Source organism: Pan troglodytes, chromosome 19, assembly GCF_028858775.2.
Source record: "Pan troglodytes isolate AG18354 chromosome 19, NHGRI_mPanTro3-v2.0_pri, whole genome shotgun sequence".
NCBI lineage: Eukaryota > Metazoa > Chordata > Mammalia > Primates > Hominidae > Pan > Pan troglodytes.
This window is the reverse complement of record NC_072417.2, coordinates 86,462,821-86,490,551: the sequence shown is the minus strand read 5'-3', so window position 1 is coordinate 86,490,551 and position 27,731 is coordinate 86,462,821. Positions and strand designations below refer to the sequence as shown.

The window sequence follows — 27,731 nt, the reverse complement described above, 5'->3', positions numbered from 1 at the left end:
AGCAGTCAGACAGACGTAGAGGGAGCAGTCGAAGGCAGCCTCCTGGCAGCACCTGCCCTCTGAGCCACCCTGAGGCCACCCTCAGGTTTGCCCCTCTGGTGGTCCCCACAGTGAGGGTTAGTAGCAGCCAGGGTGGGAGTTCAAGGAAAAGCCTCCCAACCTGCCGCAGGTTATATATTAATAAGATTGAGCCCTCAGGCCTGCGGGGTGCAAGGTTTGGGGGTGCTGTGCAGCAGGGCCAGCTGACTTGGGCCCCACATGTACATGATGGCTTCTGTTAGGTTGTGAATCTCTACCTGAACCCAGTGAGGCCTGGAAACAAGGGCTGAACCTGACCAAAGACCAGGATGTCCAGTACTGGGCAGATCTGATGGTGAGAGGATAGACCCGGGTCCCGGGCTCTGGGCCTTCCTTATGCTCCAGCCTGGGGTGCAGGAGAAGGCCCGCTGCACCCAGCCACAGCCAGCTACCACCTGGGTCCACTCCCTTCCAGCTGCAAACTGCCCCCTCCCTAGCCCCTTCCTCTTCTTTGGTTGGTTTGTTCCATTTCTCTTTTACTTTTTCTTTCTTTCCTTCTTTTTTTTTTTTTTTTTTTTTTTGGAGAGATGGAGTCTTGCTCTGTTGTTCAGGCTGGAGTGCAGTGGCACGATCTCGGCTCACTGCAACCTCCGCCTCCTGAGTTTAAGCAATTCTCCTGCCTCAGCCTCCCAAGTAGCTAGGACAACAGGTGCCTGCCACCATGCCCAGCTAATTTCTTTTGTATTTTCATAGAGATGGGATTTCACCATATTGCCCAGGCACCGTGTTACTCCTGATCTCAGGCAATCCACCTGCCTCTGCCTCCCAACTTTCCTTCTTTTTTTTTTTTTTTTGGTGAAGAGGGGGTCTCACCATGTCGCCCAATCTGGTATTGAACTCCTGGCCTCAAGCGATCCTCCCACCTCGGCCTCCCAAAGCACTGGGCTTACAGGCATGAGCCACCATGGCCAGCCTGGTTTGTTCCATTTCTTAAGCCAAAAGAAGGCTGTCTGGTGTTTTCCACCTTCCAGGCTCACAGGGGAAAGTTAGCTGTCTGACCAAGATGGGCCTGGGGCATCAGCCAGCACTGAGGGTGGTGGAGCCCCTTCCCTGGAGGGGACACCGTACTTTAGGGTTCAGGAAGGAAATGAACATTGGCAGAACATCTACTCTGGGCCGGGCACAGAGCCAGCATTTTCACCATCACTATTTCCTTCCATCCTTAGACGTGAAGGTAGCTATTTCTTTTCCTGTGTCCACTGATAGAGAAATAGAGACTCAGATAAAGGAATGCTTGTCCACTGCACGCCGCTGGGAAGCGGTGGAGTGAACGTAGACAAGTCCGTAGATGACAGACCCCCCACCACTGGCCTGAAGGTCGGGGTGCCCAGGGCCTACCCTGACAACAGCAGCCTGTGCAGCTTTAATTACATCCCACCCCTCTGGGCACAGTGTGGTCACTGGAAGGTGCATGGAGTTGGGCTGGCAAGCCTGGACTCCCCTCCGCCGGCTGCTGCCTCAAGCCCTTGGCACATAGTAGGTGCTCACTAGGTGAGCTGTTGAGTGGTGCTTTCTAGAACCTACTCCCTCGAATCTGTCAAATGCAAGGCTCATTGGCACAAGCTCTGGGCATCTGCAGGTTCTTCCCTGATATCTGTCCTCTCCTCCCACCCCGGTTTTGGCTTCATGGAGGGAGGTGTGGGCTCAAGTGCTCCAGCTCTGAAGCTGTCTGTGGGGCTGAGCACCTCCCGCCCAGTTGTGTGACCTTGGGCAGGTTTCTAACCCCTCGAGGCCTTGGTGTCCCCTCTCCAAAATGTAGATTGTAATCCTGTCTAGTCATGAGGTTGCTGTGAAGATTAGACGAGCATATGGTAGAGCCCCTAGAACAGCCTGGAACAGAGCAGGTGCTGTCATCTTTGTGGATATTGTTACCAGATGCTGGCTCCTGCCGCCCGGCCCCACCCTATCCACAAAAAGGCAGGTATCTCCTTGACGGATTAGAGCCCCTCCCCTTCCCTCCGTCTCCCCCATTGTTCCATCAGTTCCCTTGTGTACACTCATGTCCACCCTCTCCCACACTGGCCAGAAGGGCAGAGGCCCCATTTCCATCCAGATCAGCCAGCTGAGCAGTCTTGTGAAGTCTGGGGCGAAGTTCACGGTCTCTGTCGAGAGAACCGTGGTGGGGCAGGGAGGTCTGCGAGGCTGAGTCAGCTCAGAGGATAAGGGTGACTGCAGAGAGGGGGAAGCAGCTGTTCTGCTCTTCACCCACCATCTGGGCAACCAGGCGGCCAGCCTAGAGTGAACGGGGAGGTAGAGGCAGGCTGGCTCCAGGACCCAGGATGGAAGAAACAGGCAGCCGGTGGCCACGGGGCCCTGCTGGATGGACTCTGTGATTGACACTTTGAGGGCTTCCCCCAGCCTTGGGGAGCAGGACTCAGGAGACCCTCTACCCCCTACAGTTGTCAACCTGCCTCCCTATTCTCCTTGTGACATTGATATTCCCTTTGGCTGAGCCACAGAAAGTGCCCCTCTTGCCTCCTGCCCTGGAGGGGGAACCCATGAGCAGAGTGGATGGAGTGGATGTGTATGCTGAGAGGGAAATGACAGAAGATGCTGGAGTGTGGGCTGGCAGCAGGGCAATAGCCCAGCGTGGTCTGGGAAGGAAGGAGGCAGGGCTCTGGTTGGCAAATGTCGGTGACTCACGCTGAAGACCAAGCCTTGGAGTCAGACTGACCCAGGTTCAAGTCCCTCCCAGCCACGGGACCTTGGGCAAATTACCTGGCTGCACCTGCTCCATCTGCCTAAGGGCCTTAGGATACTAAACGCACCAGGTCACATAGGTGAGCAAGTGATCACTGGTGGCTTTGTCTCCCTGTTTCTGCAGATGATGTGTCCCCGTATTTCAAGACAGAGCCTGTGCGGACACAGGTGCACCTGGAAGGAAACCGCCTGGTGCTTACATGCATGGCCGAGGGCAGCTGGCCACTGGAGTTCAAGTGGCTCCACAACAACAGGGAGCTGACCAAGTTCTCCCTGGAATACAGGTAAACTGCGCCTCCCCGCCCTTCCTCCTGGCTGCCAGGACCACTGCCCTGCTTTGAAGAGGGCATGGTGAGGAGGGGGTTTGTGTGACAGTGTGGGGCTCAGGGCTCCTAGAGCCTGGAGTTCTGGAAGTGAGTGGCAAAGGCAGCCCTGCCCCAAGGTGAGATGGCTCCACCCTACTGATCCCTGCAGAGGATGGCTGGGTTGTGGACCAGGGGCCAGCGCTGCCTGGACAGGATGGTCTGTACCACAGTGCATAGGAGCAGAGGTGGTGTTGGGCACAGGGACTCACTAACAGCAGCTGTGGCTGTGGCTGTGACTGTGGCCCCCTGCTCACTCTCTCGAACACTGCCATCTCCAGGGGACTCTTGTTGAGGGGCCTGGGTCCAATGGAGGGGTGGGCTCTGCAGCAACCTGGGACCAGTGAAGGAGGGGACATCTTCTATCTATGGGAAATTCAGGTGGGACACAGAGATGGCCCTCTCAGGGCCTCTTGAGCTTATCTTCACTTCCTATCTGTGCCCATGCCATGGAGCTCTTGGGCCTGACTGGCCTTTCCCTGCCGGGACATTGCCAGGTGGGGAGAAGGAAGAGCAGGGAAAGAGAATAGGGTCTCAGCAAGGGTGGATCTGCTGCCAGCAGGGAAGCAGCCCCTCACCCAGGCCACCCTGGCCTCCAGCCTTTCCTCGCAGCCACAGACTGGGGCAGGCACTTCCTCCTTTCTGCTCTTATCCTCCCATCTCTGCCTGTTTTATTGGCTCCAACCCTGTGGCTGGTGATTAATCCCAGGGCCTGATGTGCATAATCGGTTTTGTTGGGGAAACAAGATTGTCTTGCCCTGGGGATGTTGATACAAATCTGCTGCCAGGGACAGGTGTGCAAATAAGAGGAGGGGGTATCATTGCTTGATCTGTCCTTCTGGAGAACCAGCCTTTCCTTTAGGGAGTGCGGAGGCCAGAGTTTGGAGTGAGTCCCCACCCCAGTCTTTCTGCCTTAACCCTGGACTGCATGGGCTGGTGTAGTGTGGCCACATTGGCAAAAGAAAGCCCAGGACAGGGCACCTCCTCCCCTCCTGCAGAGGGGACAGCTGGATGAGCAAGCAAGAGGTCCTGCAGGGCTGGCCACTCTGGGCCTCCGGTTCTCCAGGAAGCCCACAAGGAGATCAGAAAGCTCCCCCGAGCAGCCCCTGCTGTGGTTTTCAGTTGGGGGCCAGAGCCTCTCCTGGCCACCACCTGGCACACCCAGGAAGTTGTGACCGTCTCTGTGAAGAGCCCCTGCATCATCTTAGACTTTGGACACGCTCAAGTGGGTGACCAAGAGCATGGGATGGCATACCACACATGCAAGTAGTGCCGGGCCTAGCCTGCCCCTGACTTCTTCCGGCAGGGAGCCGGAGGCAGGATCCAGGAGGAGGGGAGGAGGAGAGTTGGTTCCTTATCTGGTTCAGAGCTGCTCTTCTGGGGCCCTGGCACTGCTAGGATGCAAGGGTGGGTGGTACACAGAAGCAGGTTCCAGCTCAGTGGAAGGACCAGGTGGAATGGCCTGCCTTTGAAAACAGTCAGCCCTTGTCCCTGCAGGCATTCAGGGAGTGGACAGGGTCCAGCTATTGGTGGTGATGATGATGATGATGAGGTCCAGCTATTGATGATGATGAGGTCCAGCTATTGACGAGGATGAGGTCCAGCTATTGATGATGATGAGGTCCAGCTATTGATGATGATGAGGTCCAGCTATTGATGATGATGATGATGATGATGATGACAATAACAATGATAATAGCAATCATAGACAATGAAAAAGAATTTCTTATATGGCAGACATTGTGATGTCCCTCTGCGATTATCTCATTTAATCCTGCCCACAATCCTATGAGTAGTTTCAGTTATTTCCCCCCATTTTACAGATAAACACACTGAAGCTCAGAGAAGTTAAAGACATCACCTAAAGTCAGATGGTTGAGTTGAGCTTCAAAAATAAGTTGTCTGACAGCAGAGTGGGAATTTGTTACCATCCACCACACTGCCTCTCATTGAAGAAGGATTGCTGCAATTGCTTCCTTAATGTGTATCCTAAGCAATCTTTCGGCTAACTGCTCTGCAAATTCTAGAAAACAAAGCAATAGGGAGAATGCAGATACTCCATTTTATAGCTATGTTGGGTGGAAGTTATTCAAGGGAAATAGATGAGCGTGCACTTGGGAAACTCATTCCTTTACCTCCTCGCCCCTAAGAGTGTTGGATCTGGTGGCCTGGGGGCAACGGTGTGCCTGAATGCAGGTTCAATCAGGATTTTCCTTCAATTAAAAACTTGCTGTGCCCCCGAGGCAAGGTCTGCACTCCTTAGAAGGGCCTTAGAACTCTTCCTGATCTGCTTCTGCTGGCATAGTCTCACCTCCTGCCACCCCCGCTAGACCATCAAGGGTCTCAGGACAGTTCCCTGCAAATTCCCTCTTCTCGGACTTTGTCCAAACTGTCCTATCCCCTCCACGGGAATATTTCCCCTTTTGGAAACTTTTTTCTCCTGCAGGGCCCAGCTCAAATTCCTTCTCTTTTAGAAAACCTTTCCTGATAATGCATGTATTCTTTTTTTTTTTTTTTTTTTTTTTTTTTTTGAGACAGAGTCTTGCTCTGTCCCCCAGGCTGGAGTGCAGTGGCACAATCTCGGCTCACAGCAGGCTCTGCCTCCCCTGTTCACGCCATTCTCCTGCCTCAGCCTCCCAAGTAGCTGGGACTACAGGCGCCTGACACCATGCCCAGCTAATTTTTCGTATTTTTTTTTAGTAGAAACGGGGTTTCACCGTGTTAGCCAGGATGGTCTCGATCTGCTGACCTCGTGATCTGCCCATCTCAGCCTCCCAAAGTGCTGGGATTACAGGCGTGAGCCACCGTGCCCAGCCAATAATGCATGTATTCTTAATTTCTCTCTCTCTCTCTCTTTCCCTCTCTCTTTCTTTCCCTCTCTCTCTCTTTCACACACACACACACACACACACACACACTTCCTCTCTCTCTCTCTCTCTCACACACACACACACACACACGCACTGCTCCATCTCCTCTGTCCTTTGTGACTGTCCAGAAAGTATGGCCTTACATATCCCCTGACACCTTTTTTGCCTTCTCATTATTTACAGAGGAGACCACAAGGGCACCACAGAACCGAAGTCAGAGCTTCCAGAACCTTGGCAGTTCCTGGAACCTCAGGACTTAGAACCAAGAGCTTGATATTGCCAGGCCCTCTTTCCTCCAAGTCGCTCAGCTGTGCCCACCTCTGGGTTCATACTTCATGAGTCATGAGTGACACTGAGAAGTTCAGGGCTCACAAGCTATAGCTGCCTGATTTCTGAGTAGAAAGAACTTTTCTGGAAGTTTCACTTAGAAAGTCCCAGGGAAGGATTCTGATTGGCCCAGCTCAGACCATCCCTGACCAGTCGTGGTGGGCAACAGCATGGAGCACCCTGATTGGCCAGGCCTGCATCATGTGCCTACTCCAGGGCTTGAGACATCAGGATTGGCAGCCCTCACACTACAGCCACGTGGTAGGGAAGAAGGGTGAAAGTTGTTAACATAAGAAGGGAAAAGAGTGGTGGATAGATAGAAGCCACCTGTGTCCCTGGCTCATAGCAGGTGCTTCTTTCTTCTCTCTTTTAATTTTGATTTTTTTCAAATCTTAGTAAAATCGTTAGTACTGTAAACACCTGCATACATGTACCATCACAATTGCTAACATTTTGCTCATTTGTGCTCTCTTACTGTCTCCCTACACACATATACACATGCACGTTTTCTGCTGAACTATTCAAGGATTTGCTGTAGACATCATGTCACTTCATTCGTAAATAATATTTCCTAAGAGCAAGGCATTTACCCGCAGAACCATGCACGACACAATTTTCACAGTTGGGAAATTTAACACTGATACAATACTGCTATCTAAAAAGCAGCCTATATTCAAGTTTCTCCATTTGTTCCGATGGACGTACCTTTATCCCAGTGTTCTTCATGGCCATGGTTGTTGTTCTTCTTCAACGCTGGACCTAATCGGGGATCACATGTGACCTTTAGTTGCCATGAGTCTTGATACACCTTAAATCTAGAACTATTCCTTATTGTTTCTTTCCTACCTTTCATGGCTTTGGCACTTCTGAGAGTCCAGCCGGCTTTGCAGAATTTCCCTCAATGTGGGTTTGTCCAGTTATATCCTCATGATTAAACTCATGTTAAGCCTTTTGGGAAGCATATTTGTAGGTATGTGTCTTTGATGCTTCACACTGGAAGGTGCCTGATGACAATTTGCCCCGTTATTGGTGATGTTAGGTTTGATGAACTGGTCAAGGTGATGTCCACCAGATTTCTCCATTGTCAAAAGGTTGAAGTATCTTCTTCCCTTCGTTATTGATGAGTGGACTATAGAGGGATAACTTGGGACTATGTGAATAATCTCCTTCCCACGACTCTCCCACCCAGTGGTTTAGTATCCATTGATGAGTCTTACCCGAATCAGTTATTACTATGGTGGTTGGGATAAGGAGATTTTCTTGTATTCCTTTTACTTATGTTAGGTGGCATTCTTTTGTAAACAGCTTTCCTTTCTGACCCCCTTTAAAGTAATTTGGCATCAGTATAAACTCATGCATTATGTTTTTTTATTCAATGTGCTTTAATCCACCCATGACATTGTTCATTTCCATACTCATCTTAACCTAAATTTGGCCAGTGGAGCTCCTTCAAGCTGGAGCATGGGTCCTTTGAATATATCCCCATTAGATTCTGAACATTTCCTTGTTTTGGGCTCAACAAAATGTTCCAGGTTCACCTTTTAAATAAATACATACTGAAAGCTGCATTCCATAGGAGACTGTCCAGCTTCATAGCCCACGGCTCTCCAACCACTGCTGGATACTGAGGACTTCTCTGTCTTTTACAAACCCCAGGCTCTGAGTAAGATGATAATATCCAATTTTCAGGTAGGAAAATGGCTAAATTTACTCAGCAAGTTGAGAGAAAATAAGATTAGAGGTGCTGCCATAAATTTATGTTTCCAAAGGGAGGAAAGTTTATATTCATGTCCAGTCTCTGAAAGTCTTTATTCTTGGGTTCTGTAGCCAAATGGGTCTGGGGTGTGTGTGTGTGTGTGTGTGTGTGTGTGTGTGTGTGTGCACTACACAAAGGCAAGCCTGTGCACCCTTCTGAGTATGTGTGATTGTGGCATAAATATGTGGGTCCACATCCATCATTGGGGTCAGAGTGAAAAGAGCATAGACGTAGAAGTCAGGCCTGCATGAATATGACCCTGTCCCTGCTAGCTCTGTCACCTTAGGCAGAAGTGGTTAGCCACCCTGAATTTGTTTTCACTTCTTGGAATCAGGCGCAGTAATGCCTGCATCAGAGAATTATTGTAAGGAATACCTGGGATTCTATAGGTCAAGCCCACCCTGGTGCAAAAGATGTGACATGAATGGTACCTGTTAGGATTATTCAAGGTGTCTGTCTCGACAAGATCCGGGAACAGATCTGATAACAAACCCCCTAGAAAATCACGTGTGTAGGTAGCTTGTCTCCTCTGAGTGGCCACCTGGGGCTCTGTACACCTGTGCAGAACTCCTCTTAGGCAAGAGCTGTGAGAACCCTTTGTTGGTGACAAATCTTTATCCATTTTGAAACCAGCCTTGAATTCCCAGTTTGAGAAATGAGGTGGCTCTAAGAGCTGGGAGCACAGCAAGGAAACAAAGCAAAATCTGACTTTAAAGAAATGAGATCCTTTCTCTCATGTGAGCAGGAGGATACTGCATGGGAGACCCTCCTCAAGGTGTGGACACTGGCCCCACGGCCTGCCTCTCCCCTGGAACAGGCACGCAGCTTCCCAGAGTGATTCCTGGGGCATGTGCTGGGGACAGGTGGTGGGGGGAGGAAGAACACAAAACTTATTTGGATATACAGAGTCTAATGTATGGAGTCTAATGTGTCTGCTAAAATATGTGTGCGTGTGTGTGTGTGCATGCACATGCATCTATGTGTTTGTGTGTGTATGATTCCCACACAGCCTCGTGTGCAGGTTAACAGTCACGAGCCTGTCTGAGTACAGCAGGAAGGTGTGTGTGCAACTCACATAAAAGCCATAGAGGTCAGGCCCTCTTGTGTTAGTGCTGGAGCCTCTCTCATCTGACCGCTCTCAGCTCCCTCTTCTCCAGGAGCCATCTCCCAGGTTGAATCCATTCAGCTTAAGTTTACATCCATTTCATCAGCAAGGGCAGCACGGCTGGAGACAACCCCCCTGGCTGGAGAAATGACAGGACAGGGGATGGAGATGGAGGAGGACAGAGGGAGGATGGATGGAGGATGGAGGAGATGGAGGGAGGATAGACAGAGGATGGAGAACTGAGGGAGGATGGAAAGAGGATGGAGGAGAACGGAGGGAGGATGGAGGAGAACGGAGGAAGGATGGACAGAGACTAGAGGAAGGATGAATGGAGGATGGAGGAGAATGGAGGGAGGATGGACAGAGGATGGAGGAGATGGAAGGAGGATGGAGGAGAATGGAGGGAGGATGGATGGAGGAGATGGAGTGAGGAGGGATGGAGGAGAATAGAGGGAAGATGGAGAGAGGATGGAGGAGAATAGAGGGAAGATGGAGAGAGGATGGAGGAGATAGAAGGAGGATGGACAGAGGATGGAGGAGAACAGAGGGAGGATGGAGAAGGATGAAGGAGAACTGAGGGGGGATGGATGGAGGATGAAGGAGAACAGAAGGAAGATGGACAGAGGATGGAGGATAATGGAGGGAGGATGGACGGAGGATGGAGGAGATGGAGGGAGGATGGATGGAGGATGATGGATAATGGAAGGAGGATGGACAAAGGATGGAGGAGAATGGAGGGAGGATGGAGAAGGATGGAGGAGAATGGAGGAAGGATGGAGGAGATGGAAGGAGGATGGACGGAGGATGGTGGAGAAGGGAGGGAGGATGGAGGAGATGCAGGGAGGATGGATGGAGGATGGAGGAGAATGGAGGGAGGATGGACAGAGAATGGAGGAGAGTGGAGGGAGGATGGACGGAGGATGGAGGAGAATGGAGGGAGGATGGACGGAGGATGGACCCTGCCACCCATCCTTGGGTCTGTGCCCTGGCAACGTCATCAACCAGATGATTTTGTCCCACCTTGGTAACACCTTCTGGCATAATTATTCTCACACTTAAAATCGAATAGAAGAAAAAAGAAAAGATGAGCAAGGCAGATCACTCAAACACACACACACACACATACACACACACAGATTCCCATGCATAATTGGGCACGCACGGATTAATGTTTATGGAGGCTCGCGGGTGCCAAGTCCTTTACTGCCGTCATCTCACAACAGGTGAATCTCATTACCCTCATTCTGCAAATGAAGAACCTGAAGTTCAGAGAGGGTCAGAAACTTGCCTGGGATTATCCAGAGAGTGAGCGGCAGATCTGGGAGCACTGTTGGACCTGAGCGTGCTGCCTTCTCTGCAAAGGCACACACGGTTTCCCATTGGGCTCCTTCTGTCCCTGCCCCACATCACTGTGTGTCATTCTTCTGCCCTGAGGGCCATGAAAGCAGGACCCCCTTCCGAGAGGCAAGCGTGAGGGTGTGAGACCAGCTGAGGCCGAGTCCCATCCCTGGCCCATGTGGAGAAGAGCAGATGTGTGCAGGGGAGGCCCAGGAGAGCCAGGTGGGCATCTGGCCAGCCCCAGGCTGGGTCCCCAGCCCCCATGCCATGCTGAGGTCCTTGTGGTAGAGCTGTGGTGTCTGTGAACTGCATGGGCTTGGCAGCTGGGAGAAGAAAGTATATCTGAGGCAGAGAAGCCCTGCACATGTGACTGCCCCAGCAAGGGACACAAAAGCAGGGGACGCACACGGAGCCACTGGCAGCCTTTGAAACTCCTCAGATAAGAAGATGAAGAGAAATTCCCCAGGCCAGCGGCTTTATCTCTGGCTTCTTTGGCCCTCTTTCTGGCCTCCCCTTAGAAGAGAGAGCAGGCAGCAGAGATGGGGAGGCAGAGGCCAGTGGGCCTTCCCAGAGGGCACGGGAGCACATGCATGGCACGGGGTAAGTGCCAGGAACCGAGCCAAGCTCTTACTGGCAGCAGTTCTGGAAGACTAGTGCAATTATTATCTCTGCTTCCTAACTAGAATTCACAGCTCAGAGAGGTTCAGCAACCTACCCAAGGTCACACAGCCAGTACACGGAGTCAGGTTTCACCCAGGATCTTCAGGACCCCAAGCCTGCGTCCCTCCCCTGCTCTGTGCTGCCTGGCTGAGCTTGTCCTTTCCCCGGGCAGTGGCACTTTCTAAGCCACTGCAGAAGGAGAAATAGTACATTAACTCTTATTAACAAACACTCCAAACGTTCACCTACCTCATGCCAGGCCCCACACTGCGACTTTTACTTCGGTTCTTCTGAATCCCTTAACATCAGCAACTCCTGTAACGGGAGGCATCTTGATACATGAGGAACACAAAGGCTCAGGTTTCATTTCTTGTCCAAGATCTGAAATCATAAAGTTAAGACAAGTGCCAGGCCTTCTGCTTCCAAGCCTGGTGAAGGAACGGCAGGAGATGCCAGCGTTTGTTCATTCATCAGGCAAGGACTGGGGGCTTTCTGCCTGCCCGGCACAGAGCTAGGCAAGGAGGACAATGGGAAAGGCAGTGCCAGCCCCGCCTGCCCTGCCACCTTTGGAAATGTTTGTTCTCACTGGAGCTAGAGGTGCTCGCAGGACTCTAAGTACCATGGCTGAGGAGCAACAGCAGGGGACTGAGGCCAAGTGAGTGTGGGAGTTTCAGGAAGAGGCAGAAAGAGGCGAGCAGGAGCTGGAGGAGTTTGGAGCAGCCCCTGGGAGACACAGAACTTGAGTAGTGTGGACAAACCGTGAGAGAAGGAGGTGCTCGTGTCAGGAGACGCCAGCATCCCTGGGTTACTACAATGGGTGCCGGTTGTGACCAGATACCGGCTGCTGGTGATATGGTCCTAAACAAGACAGGAAGATCCTGGCCCCCACGTGTAGAAGCAGAACTAAATAATAGTGCAAGTGTGGGTGGATCCAGTTTTGATGCGTGCTTTCAAGGGAAAGTAAGGTCAAACAGATTCCACTGGGGACGTTGGGACCCAGAGAATGAGTGGAGGTAGCCAGGGCAGGGGGATGCCAAAGGAATGGTCCCTGCGGCTCCATCCAAGGACCTTGTGTCTGGAGGATCTGAAAGAAGGTCCACGTGGCCAAGGAGGACACTGGGGCGAGATCAAGTAGGGGCGTTTAGCTCTCTTAGGGACTTGCATTTTCTGCCAAAAGCTATGTGGAGCCCTCTAATGGTTTTTCCCAGGGAATGGACATGATCAGATGCTCATGTTTCAAATCTTTGCTCAGGAAGGTGGGTGAGAAGCGGGTGGAAGAGAGCAGAGAGGAGGTGTGGGTCCCTTCTGCTGGGAGGGGCGGCTGGGCCATCTTGGTGGGAGCGGATGGGTCTGAGATGCATTGAGGAGGGATAACTGGTGGGACGTGAGGCTCTGCTGGCCATGCGGGAGAGGGAGGAAGATGGGCATTGAGGTGGTTGAGGAAGGAATCCCAGGCGGAGAAGGAGCTTTCTGGGAAGACACTGTACTCAGTTTTGGATGCTGGATCAGGATGTCCAACAGGCAACTAGAAGAAAAGTCTGAAGATATTAATTTAGGACTCACTGGTGTTGACATGGCAGGATGAGAGAATGAACACAGCATCAGAGGAAAGGGCTCTGTGGTCCCACCAGGCCATATATAAGGGAGTTGGAAACCAGCCTGGCAGAACAAAACCTGGAGGCTGGATGGGAGAGGGGAAGCCTGGAGATTGCAGTGTCTTGGGAGGAAAGAGGGTGTGTTCTTGGTTTAGGAAGGACCAACTGTGTTAACCGCTGCTGGATTCCAAAATCATGAGCTCAGGCTGGGCGCGGTGGCTCACGCCTATAATCCCAGCACTTTGGGAGGCCAAGGTGGGTGGATCATCTGACGTCAGGAGCTTGAGACCAGCCTGGCCAATATGGTGAAACCCCCGTCTCTACTAAAAATACAAAAGTTAGCCAGGTGTGGTGGCTCATGCCAGCTACTTGGGAAGCTGAGGCAGGAGAATTACTTGAACCTGGGAGGCAGAGTTTGCAGTGAGCCAAGATCGCACCACTGCATTCCAACCTAGGCGGCAAAGTGAGACCCCATCTCAAAACATAAATAAAAACAAATAAATAAATCGTCAGCTCAATTTAGGGACATAGAAGTCTGGTGACCTTCAGGAGGGGGAGGATGGGGCAAGTTGAGGAGTTAGAGACGGATGAGCAAGTCGGGGCAGGGAGTGGAGGGGAATCCTCACAGGCAAGTAGGAATCAAGAACTGGAGACTGGAAGGGGCATGACAGGTTGAGCCAGTTGCCCCAGGAAGTGGGAGACATGGCCGACCCAAGATGGCAGAGGTAGGACCGGGAATGCCAGGAAGAATCTTCTCGGATATATCCAGCAGGCAGTGGACAGTCTCGAAAGGATTTTGGTCGAGGGAGTACAAGACCCTGTATCACCGGGTCCTGTCCATCTGTCCAGCCTCCTCTCTCACTAACTCCCTTCGCTAATGGGCAGAACGCATCGTGCACCCGTGGTCTCTGCTCTTTCATGCCCTCGTGCCCATGCCCACCTCTGTCCTCCACCTCTACCGTCCTCGCACACCTCTGCTACCTGGCAAACCCTTGTTTATCTTCCCAGATCCAGCCCCAGCATCCCACCTTGTGATGTCCAGTCCTGCCCCTGACTCACTGTGTGCCTTTGAGCAAACTGCTTAATCCCTGCCTTGGTTGCCTAGTCTGGAAAATGGGAATAATAAGACCAGTAGCTACCTCCCAGGGTGGCTGGGAATGTCATGCAAGATGAAGCGTGCAGAAGAGTGTCTGGTCACAGATGGCTCCATCAATGGAAAGGATGGTCTGAGAGCCACCAAGGGCATGACGCTGACTCCCACCCAGCAGGGCAGGCTCCTCCTACCTCATTCTTCCTGGCCACGGTTCCTTCCCACCCTCCCGGGAAGTCCAGGTTCCTTTTCCTCAATGAAGCTAGATCCTATCTGCCTGTTCCAGCCCTTTGGAGATTTACTCCAATTTGGCCATGAGCTTGGACATCTTGTCTGAAAATTGAAGGCTGATGGTGAGAAAACTGAAGTACAGGAATTAGTTATGATGGGCATAAATTGAATTTTAATAGAGATGTACGTGGCATGGAGCCAGTGTACTCAGGCAGAGGGAAGGTAGTAATTAAAAGTTAACGAGTTTGGAAATGGCGAAATCCTCAGGGAGGAATGGGAGAGGTGGGCTGGGAGGAGGAGCAGGCTGTCCTTCTCCCGACCTGAGGCCAGCTCCTCCCACTCCTGAGGATCGGGAAAGGTGGGGAGGCTGAAGGGACCCCATCTGCATACATAGCACGCACGCACACACACACACACACAAACACACACACACACACACACACACGGGGCAGGCCTCCAATATCCAACAGTGAGGCAGAGGGCGAGGCAGGGGTATCACTATTTGAGGACCCTCAGGCCACAGCCTTATGCTGCCTGGGAGGAAGGCACCAGCTAGAAACAGAGCAGGGCTTCTTAGCCTCAGCACTGCTGACATTGGAGGATGGAAACTTCTTTGTTGGAGGGTGGGAGTCTGTCATGCGTGATATAAGGTGTTAAGAGGCAGCCCTGGCCTATAACCCCCAGATCCCAATAGACACCTTCTGGATGTGACAACCAAAAATGTCTCCAGATGCTGCCACCTGTGTCCTGGGGCAACAGCACCCCCATTGAGAACCATGACCTACAGTGAGGTGCTGGCATCCCCTGGACTCTCCCAGCTGGAGCTGAGCTGCCCTTCTGTGCATAGGTGCCCTGGCACATGGGGTCAGGGTCCTGGCATGGAAGGAAGGGGTAAAGAGCTGGCTGGCCACCCCTCGCTCCTTCTTGGGGGTCCCTCCAGCCCCCTTTCTCATAACAATTCAAGTAGAAGGCACTTCCTGCTGCACGGGCCACCTTCCTTGATGCTCTGTTGGATCCTCAGCCCGGGGCAGGTGTAACACCTCCATTGCGCAGAGAAGTCAGAGGCTCAGAGAGAATGATTCACTCCCGCCTCCTCGGATCAGTCCTGCTAAAACCATTAGCCAAGAGGTTGAGGCCACTGGTGCCAGAGGACACGGGGTGGTACTCCTTACGACCTGCTTCCCACAGATGCACGCGGTCCTGCATGCAGCCCGTCCCCCCACCCTGGCCTGGGAGGCCCCCTCCTGCTTTAGGACAGGTTCTTCCCGACATGAGGGGACCGAGTGCGGCCTCAGGATTTGCTAGTCAGTAGCAGAGAAAGGCAGGGTGGTGGCAGATGGGAGGGAGAGAGGCGGCAGGGAGCATCCCCAAGGGTCAGGGCTGGTGCTGGGCAGCGAGAGGCACAGCTGGCTCCTCATGACTTGAGTTGACAACCTCGCAATAATTATGTCAATTAAGACTAATAAGTTCAAAGTGTAAGGGGAAAGGCGGAAAAAAGATGCAAAAGTCTCTCAAACCGTGACTGGCTTGGTTTCCATAGCAACCTGTTTGCTCACACTCTCCGTAACGGGTCCTGGCTTGGGGAGAAAATGGGTCCCCCACTACCGAGGAAGCTGGAGGTGGATGATGGGTGTGGCCTCGCTGGACCTGGGCTGAGGACACCGGTGCAGGGGGCAGGCAGGGGAAACTAGGAGCTATGAGAGAGTCACGCAGCCACAGAACACCTCAGCTGGCATCCAGGCCAAGCCCTGTCTTACAGGGGGGACATGGTGGCCCTGAGTGGAAATGACTCCTTGGGGGACACGGCATGAGTTCACATCAGAATTAAAATTCAGACCCAGGCCCCCTGAGTCTCCGTGCACTGCTGCTTGGATCTCACTGGGCTCCCCAGCTCCTCAGCATCCTGGCGTGATCAGAGGCAAAGGTGCCAACATCAATTTCACTCAGTGTCATTTCCCTGGTCAGGCTGGGCACCTGGGAACAGGCGAGGGACTCGCCGGGTCAGGGATGGGAACATTGCCAGGCCCGGCATCCCCAGGTCACATGTTCTGTCCTCACCTCTCTCTTCTGATGAGATGTTTGCAGAGTTCCCTCGGTGTCCTTGTTTGATTGCAGGATCACACAAGGGCGTCACAGCCCACAGAGAGCTGTAGGTGGGACGGGGAGGACATTTCTATGAAACCGTGGAGCTCTCTGAAGCTGGGGCAGGCAGGGAGGTGCTGCTGTCTCTCAAAGGCACCCTGTGTGCCCATGCACAGCTCTGGACGTCCATCCATAGTCCACAGAGCATGACCCCACACACAGCCATGCACAACATGCCTTCATTAGTGTTAATGCATTTAATTCTCACAAGGAGGGCTGTGAGGATCCAAAACACCTATTGCTTTGCTTTTACTTAATACAAAACACTTAATGCCTCCCATTTTATAGATACAGAAACTGAGGCCCAGAGAGGTAAAGTGACAAGTCCAGGGTCACACTGCAAATTAGGGGGGAGCTAGGGATGTGGACCTGCCACCAGCTCCTCTGCATGGAACAGTCTGGAATGCACAGGTGCGCACACACAGCCACACCCTCACTTCTTCCTGTCATCTCCTCCCACTTCCCAGCAACGGATGCATTTTCCATGGCCCATCCTGGCAGCCCTGGGGCCCCGCTGGCCACATCCGCCCAGACTCCCCAATGTGCCGCACAGAACATGCAAATGAAGCACTCGCCACCGCCTTTAATGAAAGGCTCCCGAGGAAAGCTCTTCTCTGATGAACTGAGGCTATTTATTTCCACCACAAGGAAATTTAACATGCAAATTAGGAAGGGTTTCATCATTCATCACCTGAGATTGACATATTTGAATTTGGCCTGAATCCCTGGTTAACGGGTGCACAGACATGGGTGCAGGCCATGTGTGGCCCACAGTCCTTGGGGAGGGGAGGGTGGGCTCCATCGGAGGCACATATGTTTTTTATCTGGAATGGTTCAGTGCATGGAAATGAGAGTTCATTCTTTTTCCGCACACAGCTGGGCTGGAGACCCCGCTTACCCTGAGAATCTCCCGCTTTCCACCCCCTCCCAGGTCCTCCTGCGCCCGGCCTTGGCTCTCAGCCAGGACACAGAAACTAATTAGATCTTGACTCAGTTATGCGCTCAGGCAGGCAAATGGTCTAGACAGACGCCTGGGGAGTTGGTAATGACCCCTGCTTCCTGGGGGCTGCCGTGGCGCCTGACTCCCCCTCCCCGCCCCCCCAGCCCATTCATAGGATTCCTCAGTGTGGGAGGGTGCAGGTACCTCTCCCCTGTGTCTTCGTCCCCCTGAAGAGGAATATCTGCAGTGGGCCATTTGGCAGGGGAGCTGGGGTTTCTGACTTACCAGTCCAGTCTTCTCCCAGGGTCGCCCAAGTCCCCTGGGATGGCAGAGACTCCTCCTGGGAGGGGGTTGAAAATAGGGGTTTTGGCTCTAACTGGCAGCCCCTGGGGGCTGAGAGATGCTGGTGTGTTCTGTAACTCAAGATAAACAGAAGGCATAGGAGGGGGTTCCAGGCACTGGTGGGCTCACAGACAGCTGGAGAAGGAAGAGGCCGTTCTTTCTGCAGAATGAAGACTAGTGACTAAGAGAGACAGTCTCCCCAGGGGAGATAGGGCACAGTCCCTGGAGGCCAACCCACAGCACATCCACAGGCTCCAGCCACCGCGGCACTCAAACACCATGGGCCCGGGAGTGCACAGTGAGGTCCTGCCTGCAGGAGCGTGCCGGCCGGGCCACAGATAGCTACTCTGGTCAGCTACCTACTGCTGCTTAGGAAACCAAATCAGCACTCGGTGGCTTAAACAACCGGGATTATTATTCCCCCTGGTCTCTCCTGGGCTCGCCATGAAGTTGTGCCCATCTGGCAGTCGGCTTGGGCTGGGCTTGGTGGGGACAGCTGGGTGCGGGATCTCTTTCTCCACGTGGTTTCTCCTCCTTGGTAGCATGGTGGGCCACCATGGTGTTGGGGCCGTGATCTTAGAGGGTCAATGTAGAAGCTACAAGGACCACATTCTGTCAATGAAAGCAAGTCATGAAGCCGGCCCAGATTTCGGGAGTGGGGAAATGGACTCCACATCCTGATGGGGGTCACTGTAAAATATCAGAGCTGTGCTCCTCAGTCCCCTCCTGGCCTCCTCTCAGATCTGGCCGTTACCCCAAAGCCCACACCGACCACCTTTTCCAGATGGCGGCTCACAGGCGGGTCCCCAGGGCTTCCTTAGCACGGTTCTGGTCCAGTTCTCCCACTTGGTATCTCTGAAGGCACCCGCAAGGGTGACTTTGGAAAACCCAGAGAGAATGGGCAAGGATTGGAACTGAGTCACGGAGGACAAAGAGCAGAAAGCTCAGAGCTGGCGGGATTGAATCTGGAACCTGCTGCCTGTGATCTGAGCAGACGTTGAGGAAGGTAGAGAGAGGGGCCAGGCACAGTGGCTCACGCTTGCAAGCACAGAGACCTGTGCAACATAGCGAGACCTCGTCTCTACTAAAAATAAAACTGTTAGCTGGGCATAGTGGTGCACGCCTGTAGTCCCAGTTCCTTGAGAGGTTGAGGTGGGAGGATCGCTTGAGCCCAGGCGGTCAAGGCTGCAGTGAGCCGTGATCGTGCCACTGTACTCCAGCCTGGGTGACAGAGCAAGACCCTGTCTCAAAAAAAAAAAAAAGCCAAAAAACAGAAAGGCAGAGAGAGGAGTTGGCTCGGGGACATAAGGCTCCCAGCAGCCAGGGTCATAGCTTCTGACACCTGGGACTGAAGCTCCCCAGGCTGCTTTGCTGGGCCAGGGCTTGTCCTAGATAAGGATATGTTGAGCCGTGTCAGGGTGCTGTTAGAGGATGCTGAGAGCAAGGACAGATGAAGGAGTAGTAATAACATTAATAATAACGACAACAGCTAACTGTTAAAGATTGCCGACTATGCCTTACGCCAGCCCATGTCCTAAGCACACTACATGTATTAACTCATTTAATCCTCACACTGGATCTTCAGGTAGGGGCTATAGTAGGGTGGTTAAGAGCACAAAATCTAGAAGCCCACTGGGGCTCTGCCAACTACTGGCCATGAAAACTTGGGCAAGTTCCTTAACATCTTTGTTCCTTGGTTTCCTGATCTTTTTTATCTGCCACGTTTGGATATTATTATTTCTGACCTCATAGGGTGGTTAATAAGGAGCAAATGCATTATCACATGTGAAATGCTTAGAACACTGCCTGGGGCCAGGTGTGGTGGTTCACGCCTGTAATCCTAGCATTTTAGGAGGCCAAGGGGTGGTGGATCAATTGAGCTCAGGGGTTTGAGACCAGCATGGGCAACATGGCAAGACCCTGTCTCTTAAAAATAATAATAATAATACAAAAATTAGCCAAGTGTGGTGGTGCATGCCTGTAGTCCTAGCTACTTGGGGGGATCACTTGAACCCAGGAGGTCGAGGCTGCAGTGAGCTGAGATTACCCCCACTGCACTCCAGCCTGGGTGACAAAAAAAAAAAAACCTATCTCAAAAAAAAAAACCAAAAAACACTGCCTGGCCCATATTAGTACCTATTGTTACAACTCCTATTTTATAGATAAGGAAATGGAGGCACAGAGAGATTAGGCAGCTTGCCTAAGGTCACACAGCAAGTGGAATACCCAATCAAAAACCCTCCTTCTCCACCTGTGTCTACCATCCCTTAGAGCAGAGCTACCTGGGCAGAGCAAAGCCGAGTAGTTTGACTTGGGACGCCTTTGTGCTGTGCTTTAGCCGGGTGCCCTCCAGCCCTGCAAGCAGTGGGCCTGCCCCGGCTTCTTGATCACCCACTGTGAGTTAGACAAAGTGTCAGGTACCAGGGGCACTCCAAAAACAGGTGGAGCTTGCAGCCTTGCTAGGGAAGTCAAGACAGGCCGCCTAAAAAGTCAGAACGCAACCCCGGAGAGCAGGGCGGCTCTGAGAAAGGACACAGTTCTCAAGCTCTGGTGCTCAGTAGTGGAGGAAGGCCCGGGGTGGTGGTGTAAGAAGTCTGCTGTGAACTAGTCAAAACCAGGGCCACGTGGCAGGTTCTCATGATGGTAAATCCACTCTTTGCAGAAAACTCTGTGCCCTTTGTCCTCTTTTGATGTTAAAAATGGCCTTTTTAACAAAGAAAATGAAATCTGCATGACAGATTTTTTGCTTTTGTTGTTTCACTTTTTTGTTGGCCAAATTAAAGTTAGCTACTCTACCTAGGTTGAAATAGACATTGATGATATAGCGGTGGGCATAAGTATAGATATAGATCCCAGAGCAGAGAGCCTCAGCCACACCTGAAGCCTTGCACCAGATATAGAGGGTCAATGCTGGCCTTCAGGCAGGGCTGCCACCAGGAGGCACACCAGGGCGGCCTCTTTCCAGCATCCCTTGACCTACCAAGCACGTTATAGGGAACAACCTGGAGACTGTGGCTCATCCTCCAGCCTTATCAACATCCAGTAATCCTGGAACATCTGGTGTAAGGAAACCCAGAGCCTGGTGAAGCCCAGAGAGCAGGACTCAGCAGGACAGGAAGCTCCGGCCGCCTGGGCAGTGCTTGGCAGGGTTCATGCCATCACAACTCACCAATCCCTGCCTGGTACCCACCTCCAAGTTAATGCTTCCAATCCACTTACCCCCCAACCTCCAATCTTAGTGTGAATTAGCTTGACAAAGTCATTCCTCCCCAAAGATGACCAAGTCTTCATTCCCTTAAGGTCCCTGGGATTTGGAGATGCTGAAAGACCTGATGTTTAACTCCTTCCCTCTGGCCTCCAGGGAACTGACCACTATTGTCTTCGTGGGTAGCAACAGGAAATGAATGGACTCGAAGTAGAGCTGGGGAACAGTGCATTTCTAAGCCAAGTGTGGCAGCAGCAGTAACGTTTTCACCTAAACACAAGCAGCTGCTGATACCACAGTACATGGAGACAAGGGTATTGCTATTGCTCTTGTTGTTGTCATTATTACTGCTAATTCCCAGTGCCTAACAAAGTGTCTGGCATGGTGTAGGTACTCCAGTATGGGTAGAATGATTCATAACAGTGGGAAACTACATAAGGACACATTCCGTGACTGCTTACCGAACGTCAAGCGCTGTGCTAAGCACTTTGCAGTCAGTTCTGCTGCTGTGTGATGGATACGTTGGTAGAAATCACCATGCTATGCCAAACTGTGCGATAAAAAACAAAGGGCTTGCGGGGGAAATGGAGTGGGGGCAGCAACATGCAAAAACTTCATTAGCAACACGTTAAAAAAGAAAGGAACTTCATGAAGATAATTGCACAATTTTACACATATTAAATGGTTAAGAAACGCATAACTACTATAATACTTATGGCACTTTGCCTTGGAAAAGGCTCCCAGTGTGCTTGCGGAAGTGGGTGTCAGAAGGGGTGCAGCTTATAAGTTACTGTTAAGTGGTAGAAGGAAGGTTGTCAGAAATTGGAAAAAAAAAAAAAGTTGCAACACCAGGTGTGGGTGTGTAACATTTGCAGTGAGCTGGGGACCCCAGAGCCATGTGCATTTTGTGCACAACTGTGCATCCCACCTCAGCTGGGTGCAATTTTCTGTATTGACTCCTGCTTCTTGCAGACAAAACTGTGCATAGCAAATGCAAAATCCACAGATGCTCATATCATTCTCTAATATATCAATCGCAGTGGAACAAATGTGTGTTTGAAAACAAGCCTTACAGCGAGCTGCCTGAACTCGTATTTTCTATAAGACAGCCATCTTGGCCGGGCGCGGTGGCTCACGCCTGTAATCCCAGCACTTTAGGAAGTTGGGGCAGGCGAATCACAAGGTCAGGAGATCGAGACCATCCTGGCTAACACGGTGAAACCCCGTCTCTACTAAAAAATACAAAAAATTAGCCAGGCGTGGTGGCAGGCGCCTGTAGTCCCAGCTACTTGGGAGGCTGAGGCAGGAGAATGGCGTGAACCCGGGAGGCAGAGCTTGCAGTGAGCCGAGATCGCGCCACTGCACTCCAGCGTCGGCGACAGAGCAAGGCTCTGTCTCAAAAAAAAAAAAAAAAAAAAGGGACAGTCATCCTTACTTTGCCCGTTATACAGATGGAGTGTCCGAGGTATAACAAGGTTCTGTCCCTTGTCTGAGGTCACGTGCTCAGTGAGTGACAGAGCTGGGACCAGAGTAAAGGGTTGTCTGAAGCCACAGCCGAGGTTGTTAAAGACTGTGACTCTTTGGGGCTATGATCAGCCTTTTCATCAACTATGATCAAAGTCATCTCACAGACTGGGAACCTGAGGACTGATGAGGCAGCACCCTGACCTCCGTCATCACCTAGACCCGTTTCCCATTTGAAGCCTTGATTCTGACCTCCCATCTCCGTTACACCCGTGGCTCCATCTCATCACAGAGCATGGTAAAGTTGTGTGCGCAAGGACTCACCCTGGGAACACCATACATGCAGATTCTGATCAGCAGGTCTGGGGTGGGGCCCAAGATTCTGCATTTCTGACCCACTCCCAGGTGACGCTCCTGTGGCCGGTCCCCACACCTCACTGTGAGCAGCAGGGCTGTGGAACGCCTTCCACCTCTTACCCTGGCCCTCCCGCCCCATCCGTCAGTTCCCTGCTGGCTGAACCTGCTTCCCCAGCCAGTGGACCCAGTCATCACCATCTCAGCCTCCCTCTTGCCAGTGTCTTCAGCCCCCTGGCATTGGGGTCCATCTGTCACAGCTTCCTGGAAGAGCCCCAGCCTTGGGTCAGCCCAACTTTCAACCCACCTTGCTCCTTCCATAAGGCTACTGAGCCCTGCTGAAGAAAGCCAGCCACCTGTGTAGATGGCACCTGTACAAAGTCAAGGCACTGGCCAGGCGCAGTGGCTCACACTTGTAATCCCAGCACTTTGGGAGGCTGAGGCGGGTGGATCACCTGAGGTCAGGAGTTCAAGACCAGCCTGGCCAACATGGTGAAACCCCATCTCTACTAAAAATACAAAAATTAGCCTGGCATGGTGGTGCGTGCCTGTAGTGCCAGCTACTCGGGAGGCTGAGGCATGAGAATCACTTAAATCTGGGAGGCAGAGGTTGCAGTGAGCCGAGATTGCGCCATTGCACTCCAGCCTGGGCGACAGAGTGAGAGTCCATCTCAAAAAAGCAACAAATAAAAAACAAAGTCAAGCTACTGCCCTCACCTGTGCCTTCCCACAGTTTCCCAGTCAGCTTACTCATCCTCCACAGATGCTGTTTTGAACCGCCAGCCCACCGCCCCTCTCTTCACTGCCCCCTTCCCCAGGAAGTAGGAGCATTATAAGGAATTCATTTCTCCCACTTCCTGTCACCCTGCTTCAGTTAACTCTGCCCTACCAGGCCTCTCCTTCTGCCAGGGACTGCACTTCACTGGGTACAGGACCCCAGACCCTCAGGAACTGGCTGTTGGCTCCATCACTTGCCCTCTCTTTCTGCCTCTCTCTTTTTTTTTTTTTTTTTTTTTTTAGAAGCAGAGTCTCACTCTGTCACTCAGGCTGTAGTACAGTGGTGCAATCATAGCTTACTGTAGCCTCCAACTCCTGGTCTCAAGCAATCCTCCTTCCTCAGCCTCCCAAGTAGCTGGGACTACAAGCACATGCCTCCACACTTGGCTAATTGTTTTATTTTTTGGTAGAGATAGATTCTTGCTATGTTGCCCAGGTTGGTCTCAAACTCCTGGCCTCAAGCCGTGCCCCTGCCTTGGCTTCCCAAAGTGATGGGATTACAGATGTGAGTCACTGCTCTCAGCCTCTACTTCTCCTAACTGCTCCCACCACCAATGTTTAAACCTGCTCAAGTCTCACATCTTTAAAAACCAAAGTCCCCCCTATAGACCTCCCTCTGCCCCACATTCCCTCTCTTGCCAGGAGCCACTCTCCTCTTTTTAGCACACAACTTTGCATTCTCCACCTGTCCAGACCCCTCCTCTCCTTGCCAGCTGTGCCCACTGAAACTGCCGCCTACCCCAGACCATCAGGTGCCCCCTCATGCTAGCACCAGTGACATCTTTCCACTGTCCCCTGGCCCCCCAGCACCATTGTACACGGTCAGCCCCATCACCTCTCTCCAGTCTATGGCAAAGACCAAATTGGCCTCTAACGCTTTGGCCTTGACCAACTCCAGTTCCCTCTCCAGTCTGCAGTCAGAGTGACCTTCGTACACGTGTAAACCTGCCTATTTTGCACCAGGGGTTGGCAAGCATTATCTGGTCCAGGACAGACAGTGAATGTTTGAGGGTTCACAGGCCACACAGTTTATGGCAACCTTCAACTCTGCCTGTGCAGCAGGAGAGCAGCTGCAGACGCTGTGTCCACAAATGTGCATGGCTGTGTCCCAGTAAAACTATTTATGGATACAGAAATTTGAATATCATATAATTTTCATCTGACATGAAACATTACACTTGATATTGTTATATTTTGCTAAAAATGTGTGAACTCTTTCTTCCTGGTACACCTATTGTAGAGGCTGTGGCTGTAGATTTGACCCATGAATATAGTTTGCTAAGCTCTGTTTTATAGCCCTGGTTAATACCCTCAGCATATTTCTACTATCCTCAGGAAAAGGCCCAAATTCTTCAGCCCAGCCCATAAGGCCTGGTGGGGACTGGCCCAGCCATGAAGTCCAGCCTCCCCGTTATCCCAACCAGGCTCTTTCTCTGGCCAGCACCACAGTCGATGTCTCAGGAATCTCTGTCTCTGACATCCACTTATCATGCCTGGCACTCTTCAACCATCCTTGCCTTCCCCTCAGGATCAGCACTGGACAGCACTTCCTCCTTTCCTTCCCTCGCCCCCTCAGCCTCCATCAGCACCTGCACTTACCTGAGCCTTCCTGCCCTCAGGAAGGAGGTGGAGAGGCCCAGGCCCCACCTCTCCACACATGCACACCCTACCAAGTCCCACCCATCTCTAAGTCACCCCACGGCTCAAGCCTCAGCTGTTATGGGTTGAATTGTGTCTCCTCTAAAAATATATGTTGATGTCCTAATGCCTAGTGCCTCAGAGTGTGACCTTATTTGGAAATAAAGTCATTGCAGAGGTCATACTGGACTAAGGTAGTCCCTAAATCCAATACGATGGGGTCCTTTTAAGAAGACAGGAAAGCCCAGGCACAGTGGCTCATGGCTATAATCCCGGCACTTTGGGAGGCCAAAGAAAGAGGATCATTTGAGCCCAGGAGTTCAAGATCAGCCTGGACAACATAGTGAGATCCCATCTCTATTAAGAAAGAAAAGTGGGGGAGGAGAGAAACCCAGAGAAGAGAACACCAAGTAAAGGCAGAGGCAGAGATTGGAGTGATGTGGCTGCAAGCCAAGGAACACCTGGGGCCCCCAGAGCTGAAGGAGGCAGGAAGGATTCTCCCTGGGACCCTTCATGCAGAACATGGTGCTGCTGAGCTTGACTCAGACTCCTGGCAGCCAGGGCTGTGGAAGAAGAAATTTCTGTCGTTTTAAGGCACCCAGGCCATGGTGCTTTGTTACAGCAGCCCTGAGAAACAAATACGCCCCTGGATGCCCCAGTGTCCTGCTTCCCTCAAACAAGTAGGGCCTCTCGCATCAGGGAACCCACTCACTGTGAGGGAAGAGGCTTCTCAGCCAGCACCACTGTGCATTCAGCAGGTCTTATTAGGAGGCCGCTTCTCCCAGTTTGAGAAGCAACTGAGTCTCCCCTGCACACCTGGGAGGCTGGAGTGAGCCCAGAGAAGTGGGTCCATGGGGCTGCTCTGGCCACCCACCATGACTCGGCCACAGAGCCCCAGCCCCTTGGTTCCCTGAAGCCTGGTTTCCATGCAGCCTCTTTATCAGCTTGTTTTAATTTGGTTTCTTTCTGATCCACCTTGGCATGAAAAGAATCATAAAGAATTTCAGCCGGGTGCCAGGAGCCCGGGACAAAGGCGTCCTCCCCAACCCCAGGAGTGGGAGCTGGGTGGCGAGGCTTTCCTCCCCGAGCCGGAGGAGCAGGGAGCGGTGAGGAAATTCTAAAGCACAATTGTAATTGAGGTGAGAGGAGATGCTCCTTTCATTTTGCTTTTCTGTTTTCTTGTTTTTTAAAAAATAAAATAAAATAACCACGCCGCCTCCCCCAAATCTCAGCATTTCTTTTTTCCCGGCTGTTTAAACTGAAACCTAAGTTTTAACTCCTTATACCCTGGACAGGGCTTGTCTTCTGTGGTTTTTCATTCCTTTCTGCTCCTAGTAATAAAACGTCCTGTCTGGCTGGGTACGGTGGCTCATGCCTGTAATCCCAGCACTTTGGGAGACCGAGGCAGGTGGATCACTTGAGGCCAGGAGTTTGAGACCAGCCTGGCCAACATGGTGAAACCCCAACTCTACTAAAAAAAAAAAAATATATATATATATATACACACACACACACACACACACACACATATACATATACATATATATACATATATATACACATATACGTACATATATATACACACACACATACACACACACACACACACACACACAAAGATTAGCCAGGTGTGGCGGTGCACGTATCTGTAGTGCCAACTACTCGGGAGGCTGAGGCAGGAGAATTGCTTGAACCAGGGAGGCTGCAGTGAGCCGAGATTGTGCCACTGCACTTTAGCCTGAGCAACAGGATGAGACTCCATCTCAAAAAAAAAAAAAAAAAAGTTCTGTCTTGTGTCGGTGCAGAGTTGTCCACGGGTCGCCCCACTCTCCTCCCATCTATGTAGCGGCTCTCTCCCAGCTGGGCTCAGACACAGCTCCTGCATCAAGGCAAGGTCTGGGCAGCTCCCCAGAGGAACTTCTTTCTGGATTGTGAAGCAAAAACAAGCAGAGAAGACCTACCGCAGAGCAGTCTTGAGGGCCCCAGGACGGGTCAGGGTGGGCAGGTATAGGGCAGGAGCACAGATGGGGTCACATGGGCCTGAAAGGGAATCTCACTTTGCTGCCTCCTAGCTGGGTGATTTCAGGCCACATGCTCAACCTCTCTGAGCCCAGGTCCCCTGGCTGTAAAATGGGAAGAGGAGTCCCTTCCCCTGTAGTTGACCTGGGAATGAACCACATAGCGTGTGTCAAGTGTTTGGCTCACAACCCGATGCTGCTACTGTGGTTGTTATTTAGGGAGGGATCCCTGCTTATTTTCTCAAGCAGTGGGAGTCCCGCTCACCCAGGAGGAGTAGCCGTCTTGGGCTCCCAGCCCTGTCCTGCCCTCATCTCACCTCACTGGCTCCCTCAGCTCTCTCCTTTGCTTTCTCATCCAGCCAGACCTCTGTGGGGACCACTGGGCTGATGGATCACAGTTTAATGAAGTCCTTATCCTTGTTCATTGAGAGCACTTAATTGGCCCAGAAGGTCCCAGGGCCGACAGACGCCTTCCCCTAGCCATCGCAAGCCAGAGCTGTCACCGGGATAGCGGCCCCCAGCTCGATAACACCGCCATCCTCTCATTGACCGCAGGGCCGGGGGATCAATCAGAGCTTCACGGGCTTTTCTGGCAAAGCGGGGGAGGCTCAGTGGTGGCCAGCAGGCCCTGAGACATCTCCTCCCCTTATGAAGCAAACCGCCCAGCGGCAGGTGCTTGTGCAAGCCCCAGGTTGTGCCTCAGCTGAGCAGCTGCATTCAGACACATCTGTATCCTGCC

At 52.1% G+C, this 27,731-nt stretch overlaps 1 protein-coding gene across 2 annotated transcripts in view; it reads left to right on the top strand.

Annotated features, from left to right (window-relative positions):
• The window catches only part of SDK2 (sidekick cell adhesion molecule 2), a 311,714-nt gene that overhangs the window by 134,650 nt on the left and 149,333 nt on the right, over positions 1-27,731 (top strand). For both annotated transcript variants that reach the window (XM_009433191.5, XM_511658.9), the window contains exon 2: positions 2,903-3,062. In XM_009433191.5, the coding sequence (XP_009431466.3) occupies positions 2,903-3,062 (160 nt within the window). The remainder of the gene's footprint in view (positions 1-2,902; positions 3,063-27,731) is intronic.